The sequence below is a fragment of the Dacryopinax primogenitus genome, assembly GCF_000292625.1.
Source record: "Dacryopinax primogenitus strain DJM-731 SS1 chromosome Unknown DACRYscaffold_5, whole genome shotgun sequence".
NCBI lineage: Eukaryota > Fungi > Basidiomycota > Dacrymycetes > Dacrymycetales > Dacrymycetaceae > Dacryopinax > Dacryopinax primogenitus.
This window is the reverse complement of record NW_024467202.1, coordinates 1,133,289-1,146,403: the sequence shown is the minus strand read 5'-3', so window position 1 is coordinate 1,146,403 and position 13,115 is coordinate 1,133,289. Positions and strand designations below refer to the sequence as shown.

General features: G+C 53.8%; 4 protein-coding genes across 4 annotated transcripts; 2 read left to right on the top strand and 2 right to left on the bottom strand.

Moving 5' to 3' along the window:
- Positions 1-1,594: 1,594 nt before the first annotated feature.
- On the bottom strand, positions 1,595-3,356 carry DACRYDRAFT_77603 (mitochondria import inner membrane translocase TIM44 subunit; the record flags this gene model as incomplete). Its single annotated transcript, XM_040776279.1, has 7 exons — positions 1,595-1,677; positions 1,745-1,954; positions 2,003-2,092; positions 2,139-2,481; positions 2,536-2,780; positions 2,835-2,966; positions 3,024-3,356. The coding sequence occupies 7 exons, from the start codon at positions 3,354-3,356 to the stop codon at positions 1,645-1,647; spliced, it is 1,386 nt and encodes a 461-aa protein (XP_040630730.1). The 3' UTR covers positions 1,595-1,644.
- Positions 3,357-3,791: 435 nt separating this feature from the next.
- On the top strand, positions 3,792-5,296 carry DACRYDRAFT_49476 (FAD dependent oxidoreductase; the record flags this gene model as incomplete). Its single annotated transcript, XM_040774904.1, has 5 exons — positions 3,792-4,051; positions 4,102-4,630; positions 4,676-4,911; positions 4,969-5,065; positions 5,123-5,296. 5 exons carry the CDS (start codon positions 3,792-3,794, stop codon positions 5,294-5,296), a joined length of 1,296 nt encoding a protein of 431 aa, XP_040630729.1.
- A 2,151-nt stretch (positions 5,297-7,447) lies between these two features.
- Positions 7,448-8,305, top strand: DACRYDRAFT_21264 (ARD/ARD family protein). Its single transcript, XM_040772317.1, has 3 exons — positions 7,448-7,751; positions 7,808-8,012; positions 8,069-8,305. Exons 1-3 carry the CDS (start codon positions 7,495-7,497, stop codon positions 8,168-8,170), a joined length of 564 nt encoding a protein of 187 aa, XP_040630728.1. The 5' UTR covers positions 7,448-7,494; the 3' UTR covers positions 8,171-8,305.
- Positions 8,306-10,495: 2,190 nt separating this feature from the next.
- On the bottom strand, positions 10,496-11,021 carry DACRYDRAFT_105990 (uncharacterized protein; the record flags this gene model as incomplete). Its single annotated transcript, XM_040768179.1, has 2 exons — positions 10,496-10,924; positions 10,995-11,021. The coding sequence occupies 2 exons, from the start codon at positions 11,019-11,021 to the stop codon at positions 10,496-10,498; spliced, it is 456 nt and encodes a 151-aa protein (XP_040630727.1).
- Positions 11,022-13,115: the final 2,094 nt, after the last annotated feature.

Sequence of the window (13,115 nt, the reverse complement as noted above, 5' to 3'; positions counted from 1 at the left end):
GATGAGCAAGGCACGTTCCCAGTGCAATTCAACACGGAGCTCACCGCTCTTGTTGCAGTACTCCGTCTGTAAGTAATAGCATGCAGCCTCGAGATTCCTCTGCTGCCATTGGGAGTATCCAGCTCGGAAAGTAGACATGAACTCGGCAGTGAACTTGGTCCAGTATCAAATTCTGATAAGCCTTCCTTCGCATGCACATGCCGTAACACGACGTACCATGCTTGTATGAGCGTTCGCGGTGCTCATGGCGTCAGGTGGGCGCTGCAGGGAGGTGCGAGCCAGGGGCTCGAGGCCGTGGTCATCAGTTGGCTGTTGACCGCATAGGGCTGCACTATTTATTCTCGTTGTGCCATACAGGGAAGAGAGAGCGGATTCTGCGGGAGTCGGACGTTTCCCGTGGACCGGCCGGTCAAGCGAGCGGAGGCCAAGTGGAAGGGAAGAAGCAACGGGGGGCCGGGCGCACGCAGCACATACCAAGTGCATCATCAGCATCACTAGGGCGCAACAAGGCGTCTTCTCAACGCCTTGTACCGTCTAAGGGGAAGACTGAACGTCCAGACTCTCCGGATAACCAGGAGGACACATGCTTTGCCTACCGCCGGCTTGGAGCATAAGTTGATAAGTATGCAGCATGATAAGCCAGCTGATCTGCTCCAGGTCGGTGCACGGTGCACTCTCCTATCCCTGTCCAATCCGCATGATGGTCCGCTGGCATGACCTGACATACCGCCACGGGCTGGCCCAGCAGACCATTGCACGCCTCGGAAAGTGGACAGTTTCAAGCAGACCGTGCGTGCTTCGCCAGCCGTGTTATTTGAGGAGCCCAGGGGGAAAATACCTCGTGAGCTGGGCGTTATCTACAGTAGCAAGAAGACGTCCAAGGACGTGCCCATACCCTCCTTGGGTCGTCTCTGCCTGGTCGGCTCATACGGCCTGCGTCCCAATAGGCAACCAACCTCTCGGCGGGACACAATTAGAGTTGCACAAGGGGAGACTATCATAATCCCTCTACCGATATTCACCACCTCCGAAGCTGGCGTCTTCCCACGTTTGACGTCCTTCTCCCCTCGCTTGGTCCCGTCAGTTGCTAAGTTCATATATGTGTACCGCACTGGCCTGCTGGCGCAAATGAACGGGTCTCTTCGGGACTAGGATGTGAAGACTCTGTCCGTTTCTCTTATAGCAACGGGAATGGAAGAGAGATGTGGACAATGACGAATCGGGGCGCCACAGCTGGACCGCTCTTATCCCCATTATTCGAAGTGGTATAGAAGCCTCGGGCTGCTCCGAGGACCCCCAACGAGATTAATACAAATCCACGGCGTTGGCTGAGCTGGAACGTTTCTCGAGCGGTCGGGTATCCGGCCGCCTTAGCTTAGCCCGGCATATGATCCGCATACCGGATTGTGATGAGGCCAAAGAGACATACCACCCGATCCCTGGGCGCTTGCCTTTCTGCCTTACCACGTCCTGGGTGTGGGAATCAAAGGGACCGCGCGGGCCGGATTCACGCTGCTTTCATTTGTTGGCTTAGGGAAAGGAACGGGACATGATCGGAGCTCGGGAGAGAGGTGATGATTAAATGCCCCTGAAAGGGGAAGGATCTAGCCGAGATGTATGACTGGGCACAGGGATGGGAACCTATCATAGGAACCCTCGACCGGAGCGTCTTGCCATCTGTATCACCGTCAGTTTTGACCTCGATCTCAACATAGGTGGAAGCGGAGCGGGAGAGCGAGCCCACCTCGACGACCTTCCACCCTCCCGTGATCTCATTATCCAATTCACTCTCTACACATGTGAGCACAGCGGCGTACGTGCACTGCTCCACCCGATCCTCGGTACCTACAACAATCTCGTGGGTCTTCGCGTTCCGGAAGAGCAAGATCTCTTGAGTCGCGAAGGTGACGACGAACACAGGTACATCGTTCTCCAGGATCTTACCTGTTGTGAGCTGTACGGGGTCAGTGATGCTGGCATGGGAGAAGCGACAAAGACGCACGTCAACTTGTCGGATATCAAGCACTTTGCTGTCGCTCAACAGCCCCTGGCGGAGGTACTGCTCCATCGTCGCCCAAAGCACGTTGTACGTCTGAACTGTATCAGTATGCTTTTCTCAACAGGAAACCCGCACTCACCGCCTCGCTGCACCACATCTGCAGCGCCTCCCTATCCGCGCTCAAATACGCGTCCACCACCTCCGGGATAATATACTCCCTCAGCTCTCTGGTGAACGCCTCAACCGAGAAGGTCGGGTCCATCTGCCTCAGCAAACGAGTCACCTTAGCCATCTCCGTCTCATCAAAGAAGCTCCCGATGGAACTCGTGAATCCCCGGAGGGTGGCGACAACTGGGTTCTCGGATTCGTCGTATTGTTGCCTCAGATTGGCCCATGTGCGAAGGAGCGGGTTCGTCTCTTTCAACCGTTCCCAGGCTTCATGCTTTCCCGCATCTTTGTGCAGCACCACTGCTTGTCCGGCCCTTCCAAGCGACTCATCAGAACATTAGCGTGAATAAGGTAAAATTAGCACGCACTCGAGGTTTTCTGCAACCCTGCTCGCTCTTGCCGCGAGACCTCCCTCCTTCCCCGCCTTGGCCAACCGCTTTTGCCTCCTGAGCCGACGGGCCTCCTTATCCTCATACCCTGCGTGCCGCGTGCTCCCGCTATCGTCCAGAGCCTCGATCACCGCGTCGGCCATTGTCTTGTACGCAGCGGTGTTGCGCAGCGGCTCAGTAGTCGAAGAAACGGCGGAAGAGACAGCAGCGCTTGCACGAGCGATCTACGTGGAGTGTTAATATGACAGACGTCATTAAAATTTGTAGTCATGGCATACCCCCTTCATGAGCTCGCTTTCTTCCAGGCCCTTCATAGCCTCGGACACGGCGTCGCTGACGCGCACTCCAGCCTTGCGCATCTCATCTGCTGCAGCCCTAAGCCTCGGGTTCTCCTTGATGGAGCTCGTGAGCTGCAATCGCAACATGAAATCAGCATATATGCGTCAAGTGGTATACACGGAGCTCACCCTTGCTCGCTCATACATCTCCTTAGCGCGCTTCATCGCCTCCGAGTCCTGAACCTTGCCAATATCTCCCTGCACCTGTTTGACGTTCTCCTGCAGCTCCCTGTTCTTCCTGATCTCATCCCTCAGAACGTCTACAAATGTCTGAAAAGGAGATTTCGGGAGTTCTTCTCGGCGCGCTGAGGAAGTGTGAAAGTTGCTCCGAGCGGGAAAGGCTGCTGCTGGCGCTGGTAGCTGACGAGAACGGGCAAGCGCCGTCGCTCGAGTTGTTGGACGTCGTGCCGCTGCACGATATACCGATGTACTCGACGACGACGATGCTATTGAGCGAATCATTTTGAGGGAGGGAGGGAGGAGGGAGAAAGGTCGAGGAGATGAGGGCGTAGGGGATCAACTATCGCAAAAATAAAAAGCGACCGGCCGAAGCCGGGAGAGTGGCGTCATACTTATGCCGGTTAACAACTTTACTACACTTTTGTACATTTTGTACACTTTGTACACTTTGCACTACACTTTTGTATACTTTGTTGATTGCTTGGATTTGAAGTTCTCTACACCTTAATGTCAACTTATAGATGCTACTACTTGTTGGACTGGCGAGAACGGAAACACTGTCAACGCTCCTATCAAAGTACTTGAATAGTGATATTCTGGACATATTAGGCATCTATTGACATCCCAGCTCGCTTTGCCAGCAATGAACATGCGTTCAATATCGAATACCTTCTGCAACAAAGTGTCGCTGGTTATCCCAATTATTGCTTATTGTCGATGTCCTCAGAACCCATCAAAGTCTTCATCATCGGCGCCGGCGCCTTCGGCCTCTCCACGGCCCTCCATCTCCTCACCACTCCCAGAAGGTACAACGTCACCATCCTCGAACGGCATCCCTCTGGCCTACCTCCTGACTCTGCAAGCTATGACCTGAACAAGATCGTGCGCTCTGATTACCCTGATCTTGCTTATGCTAGATTGGCGAGGGAGGCGGTAAGCCTCTGGAAAGAGGAAGCTTGGGATGGGGTGTATCATGAGTGTGCCTTCATTCATCTGGCCAGCTGATAGCAATCTAAAGACGAATCAGGACGGGTGTGCTAGTGCTGGGTGATCATTCCCCAACAGGCCAGTACACTTCCTCCTCCTTGACCAACTCCCTCGCGCTCGGATGCCGTATCATACCTGCCACCGACGTGGGTCTACAGGCTTACTTCCCTCCCATCGTGCCCATCCCAATGTTCGAAAGGGACAGCGCGTACTTGAACAGAGATGGGGGGTGGGTCGAGGCAGAGCGCACTATGGGAGTACTCCGCGCTCAAGTGGAAGGCCTGGGCGCTCTCCTCCTGGGAGGGAGGACTGTGACCGGGCTGACGAAGGACGACCGAGGGGAAATGGACGCTGTGCTGCTCTCTTCTGGAGAAGATATGCACGCAGACCTCGTGGTTGTCGCTACAGGCGCATGGACACCTTCTCTGTTCCCTCACCTGGGTCTGCAAGAGAAGCTTCTTGCAACGGGGCAGAGCGAGCTCTTCCTCCGGCTCTCTGAGGAGGAGCGCTCGCGCTGGAAGGGGAACCCGGTGCTCCTGGATTGGAATACGGGGATGTCGGTATTTGAGGTCGGTACTTCCCTTCTTGTTCCATAATGCAGCTCATCTTTGTAGCCGACAGAGGACGGCACAGTGAAAATCGCCATCCACCATGCTGGCTACGTGTACCGGAAGCAACAGATAGTAGAGGGAAAGGAGTACGTCGTCTCCACCCCGTTGACGAGCGAGGAAGGGAGCATCAGGCGCCCCGCTGTGCCAGGGGAGGTCGTCACCCGGCTAAGAGATTGGCTGAAGCAGCGCTACCCCGGTACACTAGGAGACAATCCGTTTGTCGGCTCGCGTATGTGTTGGTGCGTACCTCGTTCTGATGATACAGACAGAGTGTTCACGAGCTTGCTGTGCATCAGGTATACAGACACGCCGGATGGAGACTGGCTCGTCGATTTCCACCCTGAGCATCCTAAGCTGCTCTTCGTAACAGGCGGGTCAGGCCACGCGTTCAAAGTGAACGTCTCTCGTCGTCCGTTTCATACCCCACGGGCCCACGCTGACTCATGCCAGTTCCTTCCAAATCTTGGATCTCTCGTACGACAGAGGATTGAACGTTCTCTGCCGCAGGAGTGGGCGGGAAAGGTAGCTTGGAAGGAGGGGAGGGAGGGGAGGGATGTGTCCAGGGTTGGGGAGAGGACTGAGCTGCTGGACTTGGGTGGACTAGTAGAGTTGGGAGGGTGTTGATGATTTTAGGATATATTTGAGTAGCTCTATAATTTGAAAAGCCAAAAAAAAGGAGATAAGCTGCAGGAGTATTGTTGTGCTGTTGTATTTCCATTGTATATATCAAGGGCCCTTTGACTTGTTACGTCCCTCTCACGTCCGAGCGCTTATACCCTCTCTCGTTCCCACCACCACCATCTATACACTCCTTCATCCAAGTTATCCTCTAAGGCCCTGGGCAAAGAAGATGGATCAGGTCTGTTATCCTGTCTATCCTCAAGCAAACGCTGACAACCTCGTAGAATGCGTTCCGCACCATGCTCGCCCGACCGCGCACAGTCGCGTCCACCAGCACATCCCGTCCCAAGAACCTCATCACCGGGGAACCAAGCTCGAAGCCTTCGTACGTCCTCCCGCAACTACTCTGATCTCTGAGGTATGCTATCTGATGACATGGTAGAGGACCGGTGACGCAGTCAGCGACGTTCAAGCCCCGGAAAGTGAAGGATGCGCCTAAGCTAGCTTCGCATGATGTTGACAGGAGGGACGACCGGGGTGCATTAGATGAGGTATGCTACTCATGAATAAGCTATATATTCATTGAAGTTAATATGGTGTAGATATCGAAAATGGTCGATTCCCTACGTTCTGCTCTCCCTCCCCCTGCCTCAGGCTCAGGCACAGCACCAGAAGATCTAGACGAATCCCTCGAAGCAGCGTTCGAGTCCTCCCTCCAATCTGCTCCAGAGCCTCCGAAACCCGTAGCGGGGAAGAAACGTACGAGGGAGGATATCGTACGAGAACTGAAGGGCAGAGCGGGGAATGGGCCCTCTGATCTGGACAAGGACGCACAGGGGGAGGAAGGGAGGATGAAGGGGTTCAAGCCGGTTGGGAAACAGGAACGAGGGTTTAAGCCTATTGGAGAAAAGAAGAAAAAGAAGGTAAAGACAAACACTGCCGAGGAGCAGGGGGAGAAGGTCACGCTTGCGCCCCCGCTTGAAGATGCTCCTACAGAGCCGACTCTCCCTGTCGCACCATCACCACCGCCTGTGCTGCCCGAGCCGGAAGTGGACATGGATGAAGACATATTCGCCGGTGCGGGAACTTATGCGGGGTACGACCTCTCCTCTGACGAAGAGGGGGAGGTGTCCAAGCCGCCCGCACCGTCCGAGGCTGCACCTCAAGCGAAAGCGAATTGGTTCAACGAGCCTGACAGAACTCCATCGCCTATCCCTGTTTCGCACAAACCGGTACCTCTGCCTCTCATGCCTAAGGCCGAAGAAGAGGAACAAGAAGAGGGAGAGACGCGTCTCCGCCCGCTCGAATCGTCCAGTGTCCCATCGATCAGGGACATCCTATCCCAAGATAAGGAGGCAGAGGAGCAAGCAAAACGGCGATCGAAGAAGGATGCATGGAGGGCGAAGCAGGGGTTGGGCCCGAGTCAGAGAGATGAGGATGAATGGAGCGAGGACGAGGAGAGGAAGAAGAAAAAGAAGAAGAAGAAGGGGTTGGAGGCGGAGTATAATATGTGAGTGTGTTGTCTGTGCTGGAGATGCTTGCTGAACTGGGTGCAGGTATATGAAATAGGTGCACTTGCCTGTGCGATGATGGTGTATCATCGGAAGATTACATTGGTATTGTTCGGCCAGAAGATACTAATCGACACAACTCTATGCTGCACTGTGCACATGCGCTTCATGGGAAGCATGTAAGATCTGAGTAACTCTTCTGCTGTTATCAAGGCTTCACTTGATGCCAAGACGACGGAATGTTACACCCCAAAGTCTGCATTGGTTTCAGTCGGGCGAATCATATGGACGCGAATTCAAGACCGTCGATCATTGCCTCGTTGTAATGTATTCATTTGCTTCTCCCGCGCGCCGCAGAAAGATGATCTCAATTGGATCGTACAAACTCCGAAAGGCTGACTGGAATTGCCGGTCGACTTCACCTCCGTGAAGACTGTTGACTTATCCGGAGAAGAAGGTCTATTCGTCCGGTGAATGTTTATTATATTATTCCATTCTATCTACTCTCCACTGTCTATCATACTGCCCGAGGACATCGAGGAGAATACCGATGGCCGAGGATGATGACGAGACCGATTCAAATCGCGCAATATAAAGGCAGTGTAGGGTCCACAGCACTGTAGCATCCAAGTGCCACAACTCCCCCATCCTTGCCAGCTCTTTCTTCTACCACCAACCAAGTCTTGCATTATGCGTGCCTACTACTTTGACGACGAGCCGACTGACCAGCGCTTGCCGCACGACTCGGGTGAGGAAGTCTCCCTCGACACACTTAGCCACCTCGGTGTTCTCTACTGGTCCATCCCTGTCGGCGAGGGTGACTCCATTCCCGCTGGTGTGGACGCGATCGCCAAGGAGCGCGGGTACAAAAACAGGGACACGATCAATGTTAGCAAGGAGGGACTCGGAGATGCGTACGAGACGAAGATCAAGGGGTTCTTCGAGGAGTACGTTCATCCCCTTGCCCATCGTCAGATCCCTGAACGTTCGCTGTTGTGTATAGGCACATGCACGAAGACGAGGAGATCCGATACATCCTCTCCGGATCGGGATACTTCGATGTGCGCAAGCACGCGGCTAAGCAGGATGACGAGCGCTGGATCCGGGTCCTCTGTGAGCAGGGTGACCTCCTCGTCCTCCCCTCTGGTATCTACCACCGCTTCACGCTCGACATGAACAACAAGATCAAGGCTGCTAGGTTGTTCCAGGTAAGCTGCTTTTGTTTTGCATGGTATCCTTATGACATGGCTCTGACGTGCGGTAGGACGAACCCAAGTGGATCCCGCACAACCGCGGTGTGGAGACCGATGTCAACTCGCACCGCGTCAACTACCTCTCCACCCTCCCGCCCATTGCTGTCGCCTAAACGTTTGAAGCTGTGACTATGAGGACGTAGAAGCGTGTCATGCTGTTGTATCGAGGAGTTTGTGCTGCAAGATTTTGTAAAGGTGGTTTGTATGACCGGATCTTGTGTGAGAATGAATGTAATGCATGTTGTCTTCCGATGCCGCCGCCTGTTGAATTTGCCAGCTATACTGCTCAAAGCTCTCCAAGCCCGCTAAACGCAAATCGCTGCATCATCAACCCGGACGAAGCGGAGGATGAGGCGAAGCAACCAGTTTCCCCCGTCAGCCGATGAGAACACTTGCAGTATGTTGATCATGCCTGTCAGCTATCGACCGACGGTTCTTCTCCGTACGCTTCGTCGCAGGTAAACAGCCCGGTGTTCAAAGGTGGATGATGCCCGTGTAAAATGTGGAAGGTTGTGGTAGGAGGTTTGCTTCGGCCCCAAGGGGCAGGCACACGGTGTTTATCACCCTGGGTAGCATCTGTGTCATTATAACAGGTATAATCCAATAAACCTCTACATCCTTCGTATTGTCCATTTCAATCAACCTCTTGCCTCTTTTAGACGCTCAGGGCCTGGGACATTGCCGGTGCCGAGATAAGATGGCCGTGCGACCCATCTCTCCGGCGCAACGACAAGAAGCGTCTTTAAGCGCCGCGAATCTGGAGAAGGACCCGATTATATTTATCAACGTCGTGCTGTGCCGTGCGAGTTTCCTTCGGCATACCAGCCCAGCGCCTGGGAACGAGCTTGGTCAGACCCGAAAACCCGAAGACGACATGCCCGGTCGCCGTCCCGACCATGTTCTGCGTCATTCTCGCATCCGCAAGAAAGCGTAGATATATCAACATGTGCCCGCCTCGACAGCAGCAGTGCACACTTCCATCAACAGTACAAAGCAATAAATTTTCCGCATACCGCCGCGCCGGCTCCGGGTTCCCTGCCCAAGCACGACCGTATCAAATCGTTTTGGGTAGGTCAGAGAATCCGGTCGAGAAGGGACCAAGCAGGTGGAGCGTATTTCCCCGTTGTCAGTGCAAGTGTTGCACGCCGTTGAGGTAGCCGCGCTTCAGGAAAGTTTCGGAATATGCCGGGAACCTCGGAATGTACACGACGCAAGCCAGACGGTTTTAGTCGCGGTGTGCCTATTAATATTGCGATAGTAACGTTCCTTGGGACCAATGTCGACCGCAAAGGCAACTTAATTTAGAGTTGGCTTCGGATCGCGATCCGCCAGAATGGCACGACGGTCGCGACGACGTAGGCGTTTGTAATCCAGCCACGTCGTTACGTCTCCAGCTGGATTTCCGGTCATGCTGCGCAGATGAGTGGGAACGGAACAATTCTCTCGGCGTTAAGGTTCATCTCCATCAGCACGAGCTGATGGAGAAAACAGGTGAAGCAGGAGCTCTGCAGATCATCCGTGCCGGATCGTATGATGTACGTTTGCCGACGATGTCCGTGTCAGGCCTCGCCTGTGAGAGAGTTGAGATAATCGTAGGTGTATCTCGGGCTGTCGTCACTGCCGCTGCTGCGGAGTGCATTCAGGGCTGAATGACTGGGTCCGTGAAATAGATAGAGTGGGACGGGCCAGCCTCAATTGGCAGGTAGGGTTTCTCCGTGACGAAATGCGGTCGCGGAACAGGCGTTCCGCACGAAGGTCGATAGCGGCCACCACTGGAATGGGCGGGTGTCTGAACAGCGATTCACCTTGACGGTTACCAAGACAGCGGTGTCTGGATGCGGATACCTCTGTTGGGTAACTTGTTCGAGTATGAGATGGAAGCGAGAGTAGGATGAGATAAAATACACCAACGCCCGCCGTTCGGGTTATTGTGAGATCATAGCATGAGGTGATGCTTCATGAGTCACCACATATCTGGGCGAGTATCCGTTAAGGCCGAGAGAAACGTTTCGGCAGACGACATTAGTCTTGAAGTTTCATCGGAAAGTCTCGTATGGGCTGAACGCTCGCCAGATGAGTTATGTCATCTAAATCTTCCGTATCAGACTACCAGTGAGGGCTGGAGAGTCCACCACGACTCACGGACATCCTGCCCAGAACGGTCACTTGAATCACCCGGAATACAGAGAGGCAGCGACCAGCACCGTTGACATGCTGTGTTCCCGCGACGGAAGAGAGGTTCTACGAATGGCAGGAAGCCAGAAAGCTTGCGTCAAGGCGCCTCGTTATGTCGGCACGGTGGGGTGACGTAGTCGCCCTAGTCTAGTCTCGTATAAGGCTTTTGAGAGAGATCGCGCAGGTGAAGGTGCCGGGGAGAATGGTTTGAGTGTTGTGGGTTCAGATAACAGGTATTTCGAGATCTGCGCAACTGGGTGTCTTTATCCAATGTGCTCTCTTCTCCTGACGAAGAGCTTCTTACTCCGTACCTCCGCGGGCTTGCCGTCTCCGCTGTCAGCCAGAGTGGGACGGCGCGTGTTGTCCTTGAGCAGCGAGCATAAATAGTACCTTGCGGAAGTGTGACGTTCAAGCAGGGAAGGCGCGCTGAACGTTCCGTGTAGCTCAAGCCAGCTCGTGCATATACCAGAGAGCGCCCATTTGTAGGAGGAAGGAGCGGAATAAGTCGCGCGGAACATGCTTAGATAGGCTTGAATCTGATAAACTGCGACGATCGTGCGCTCCAGCCGTTCTCGATTTTGTACCACTGTTGCGCGTGAAGTTGGAGATGTGCAAACACGAGAGTCGCGAAGCTTGACTGGGGATCCATGACCGCGGGGTTCTTGAGCTGGTCTACCTCCACCCTGGACGTTCTGGAGGTGATTTCCAGACATGCTAATTGGTCAGTGTGGTGCATGGCGAATTGAGGCAGAAAAAACGCACCAAGGTGCACGTCGAATGGCGCTCCATCCCTGGCGACAACTTCCTCGTGACTATCGACGGTTCGGGTGGATGTAGGAATAGGACCTCAAATGGTATGCACAAAGAGACGTCTGGTCGTTTGGCACTGCGCGCCGTCTATTCACGTGTTATGGAAACAGCGAACAGCGACGGGGTATCTCCACGATGCGTGGATAGGATGCCCATCCTGTTCGAAGATGTATGCGATGACGGTCTGCATCGGTCGTCTCTCGCGAGAATTACTCGAAGTGTCCGCTATAGCCCCAGCAGCCGTCGTGTAACACCTCCAAATATGTATGTAGGCGGCAAGAGGGTCAGTCACCGCCTCGGCGTAGATCTGCTGATATAGCGGCTGGTGATTATCTGGCAAGATCCGTCTAGGGTGCGTTACCACGACGCCGGAGAACAGTGGTCAAAGCCTGATGCAGCAGTGCGAGCGTGACGTTTATTTTGAGGTGGAAGCATGGCCGCCGTAACAGATGCATGCTGTTCCTCGGTCAGTCGATGCGGCGTGCGGGCTTCGACCGCCGAGTCTTCAACGTTCAGCCAAAGCCTGAATGGCAAGACGGCTCCCGTTTACGCAGCGCTGACTGTATATCACCAGCAAATGAAACGTCGGATGGTCGCGAATGTTGCTATAATTACAGTAGATTCGCGAGGTTATCCTATCTGATTAGCCCAACAAGATAGAGGACCGAGAACACATGCCCGAGGATGACGGCAGCGAGACTATTAGCCTGTTGCAGTGAGGCGGGCGCAGAAGAGCAGAAGGCTCTGAGCTTGGAGGGGATCCCAATACAGACGATGGACTGATAAAGAACACCCCGGAGAAGCGTGGTCATTCGCGGAGTTGCGTCTTGGCAGAACAAATGCCATGCAGGGTTTATCGGATAGATCGAGAAGGACATCTGAATGCAGGTTTTTGCATTTGCAATCGCAATCGCATGACTGGATTTGCCGAAATAGATGAGCAGGAGGTCAGGGATTCTCACCTCACACTGGCCATTATAGCCTGGAGGACAAGATGGTCCCACCATAGCGAGGGAGAAGCCAACATTTGGTGGGTGAGCGCGGAGAATTCAACGGGGCAATTCAATCGTCGTTGGATAATTGTTTTAACGCCGACATCCGCCGCATAGATTAGGTCGAAGATGAGAGAATGCCGCGGGTAAGGAAGGCGACGGATAAGGAAGTCGACGTTTCGGTATCACTGATGTGGCGGTTCTTCAGCTTCATGGAAGGGGTAAGTAAAGGGGCGAAGCTTGATTCCTCGCTGGCCAGTCTCTGACATCAAAGGACGCATGATACAACCCAGGTGGAGTGTCAATCAGCAAAAGAGGCTGAAATGGTAAAGTCGGGTCCGATATGCTCGCTGTGCTTTTCTTTTTCTTTTTTTCTTTTCTCCTTAAAATCCGTATGGGGCCTGGGCATGTGTTAGAGCACCGCACAAGCTTGCATTTCCGCACCATTCCGCACTCCGAAGAAATCGAATCCGTCCCTTGGGGGTGGTCTGACACGGTACATTGTCGCGTAGGTACGAATCAGTAAGTTTATCTTGGTGACGTTGACATCGCCTCTTCCCCTCCAAGAGAGATTATCATTTGGGAGCCAATGCCACGCGCATGGGTGACATTTTCTTAGTTGTGTCCAGATGGAATAAATGTGGGATTTCGGAAAGAAGCTGCTTATGTCAGGCAATAGAGTATTTGACTTTCAGAAGGGGCGCTATGAACCAGGTTCGCGGCTTAACGGAAATGGACGCGTTATCACTGGCTAAGATGGGATGGAGGTAGAAGTGACATAGATCCGAAGCAGCCGAAACAGATGCCGTGGCCCCGGAGGTATTTATTTAGGCGGGGTTGTAAAAGGGGTCTTTTGGGCCACGCTGTTATCTTTTGCATAGGATCGAAACGGGGAGAGATCAAGTTGTACAACAATGTGCTGATTGTTACGGATGAGCAGTACAGCCAATAGATTATCAGTGGTTGAGAAGGACAGAACAAGGAACAAGCAGGGATCTTCTCTTGCTTCGTAGAGAGAACCGTGAGCCGTCCCGGCGTATGATCACGCAGCGGCGTGCGCCAGAGGCCCACTGACACAAGC

Excerpts from the sequence above, each read along its gene's own strand:
- DACRYDRAFT_21264 (XM_040772317.1), top strand. The coding sequence starts at position 7,495 with ATGCGTGCCTACTACTTTGACGACGAGCCGACTGACCAGCGCTTGCCG. Across the intron at positions 7,752-7,807 it reads ATCAAGGGGTTCTTCGAGGA|GCACATGCACGAAGACGAGG; the intron begins GTACGTTCATCC and ends TGTTGTGTATAG. Across the intron at positions 8,013-8,068 it reads AGGCTGCTAGGTTGTTCCAG|GACGAACCCAAGTGGATCCC; the intron begins GTAAGCTGCTTT and ends GACGTGCGGTAG.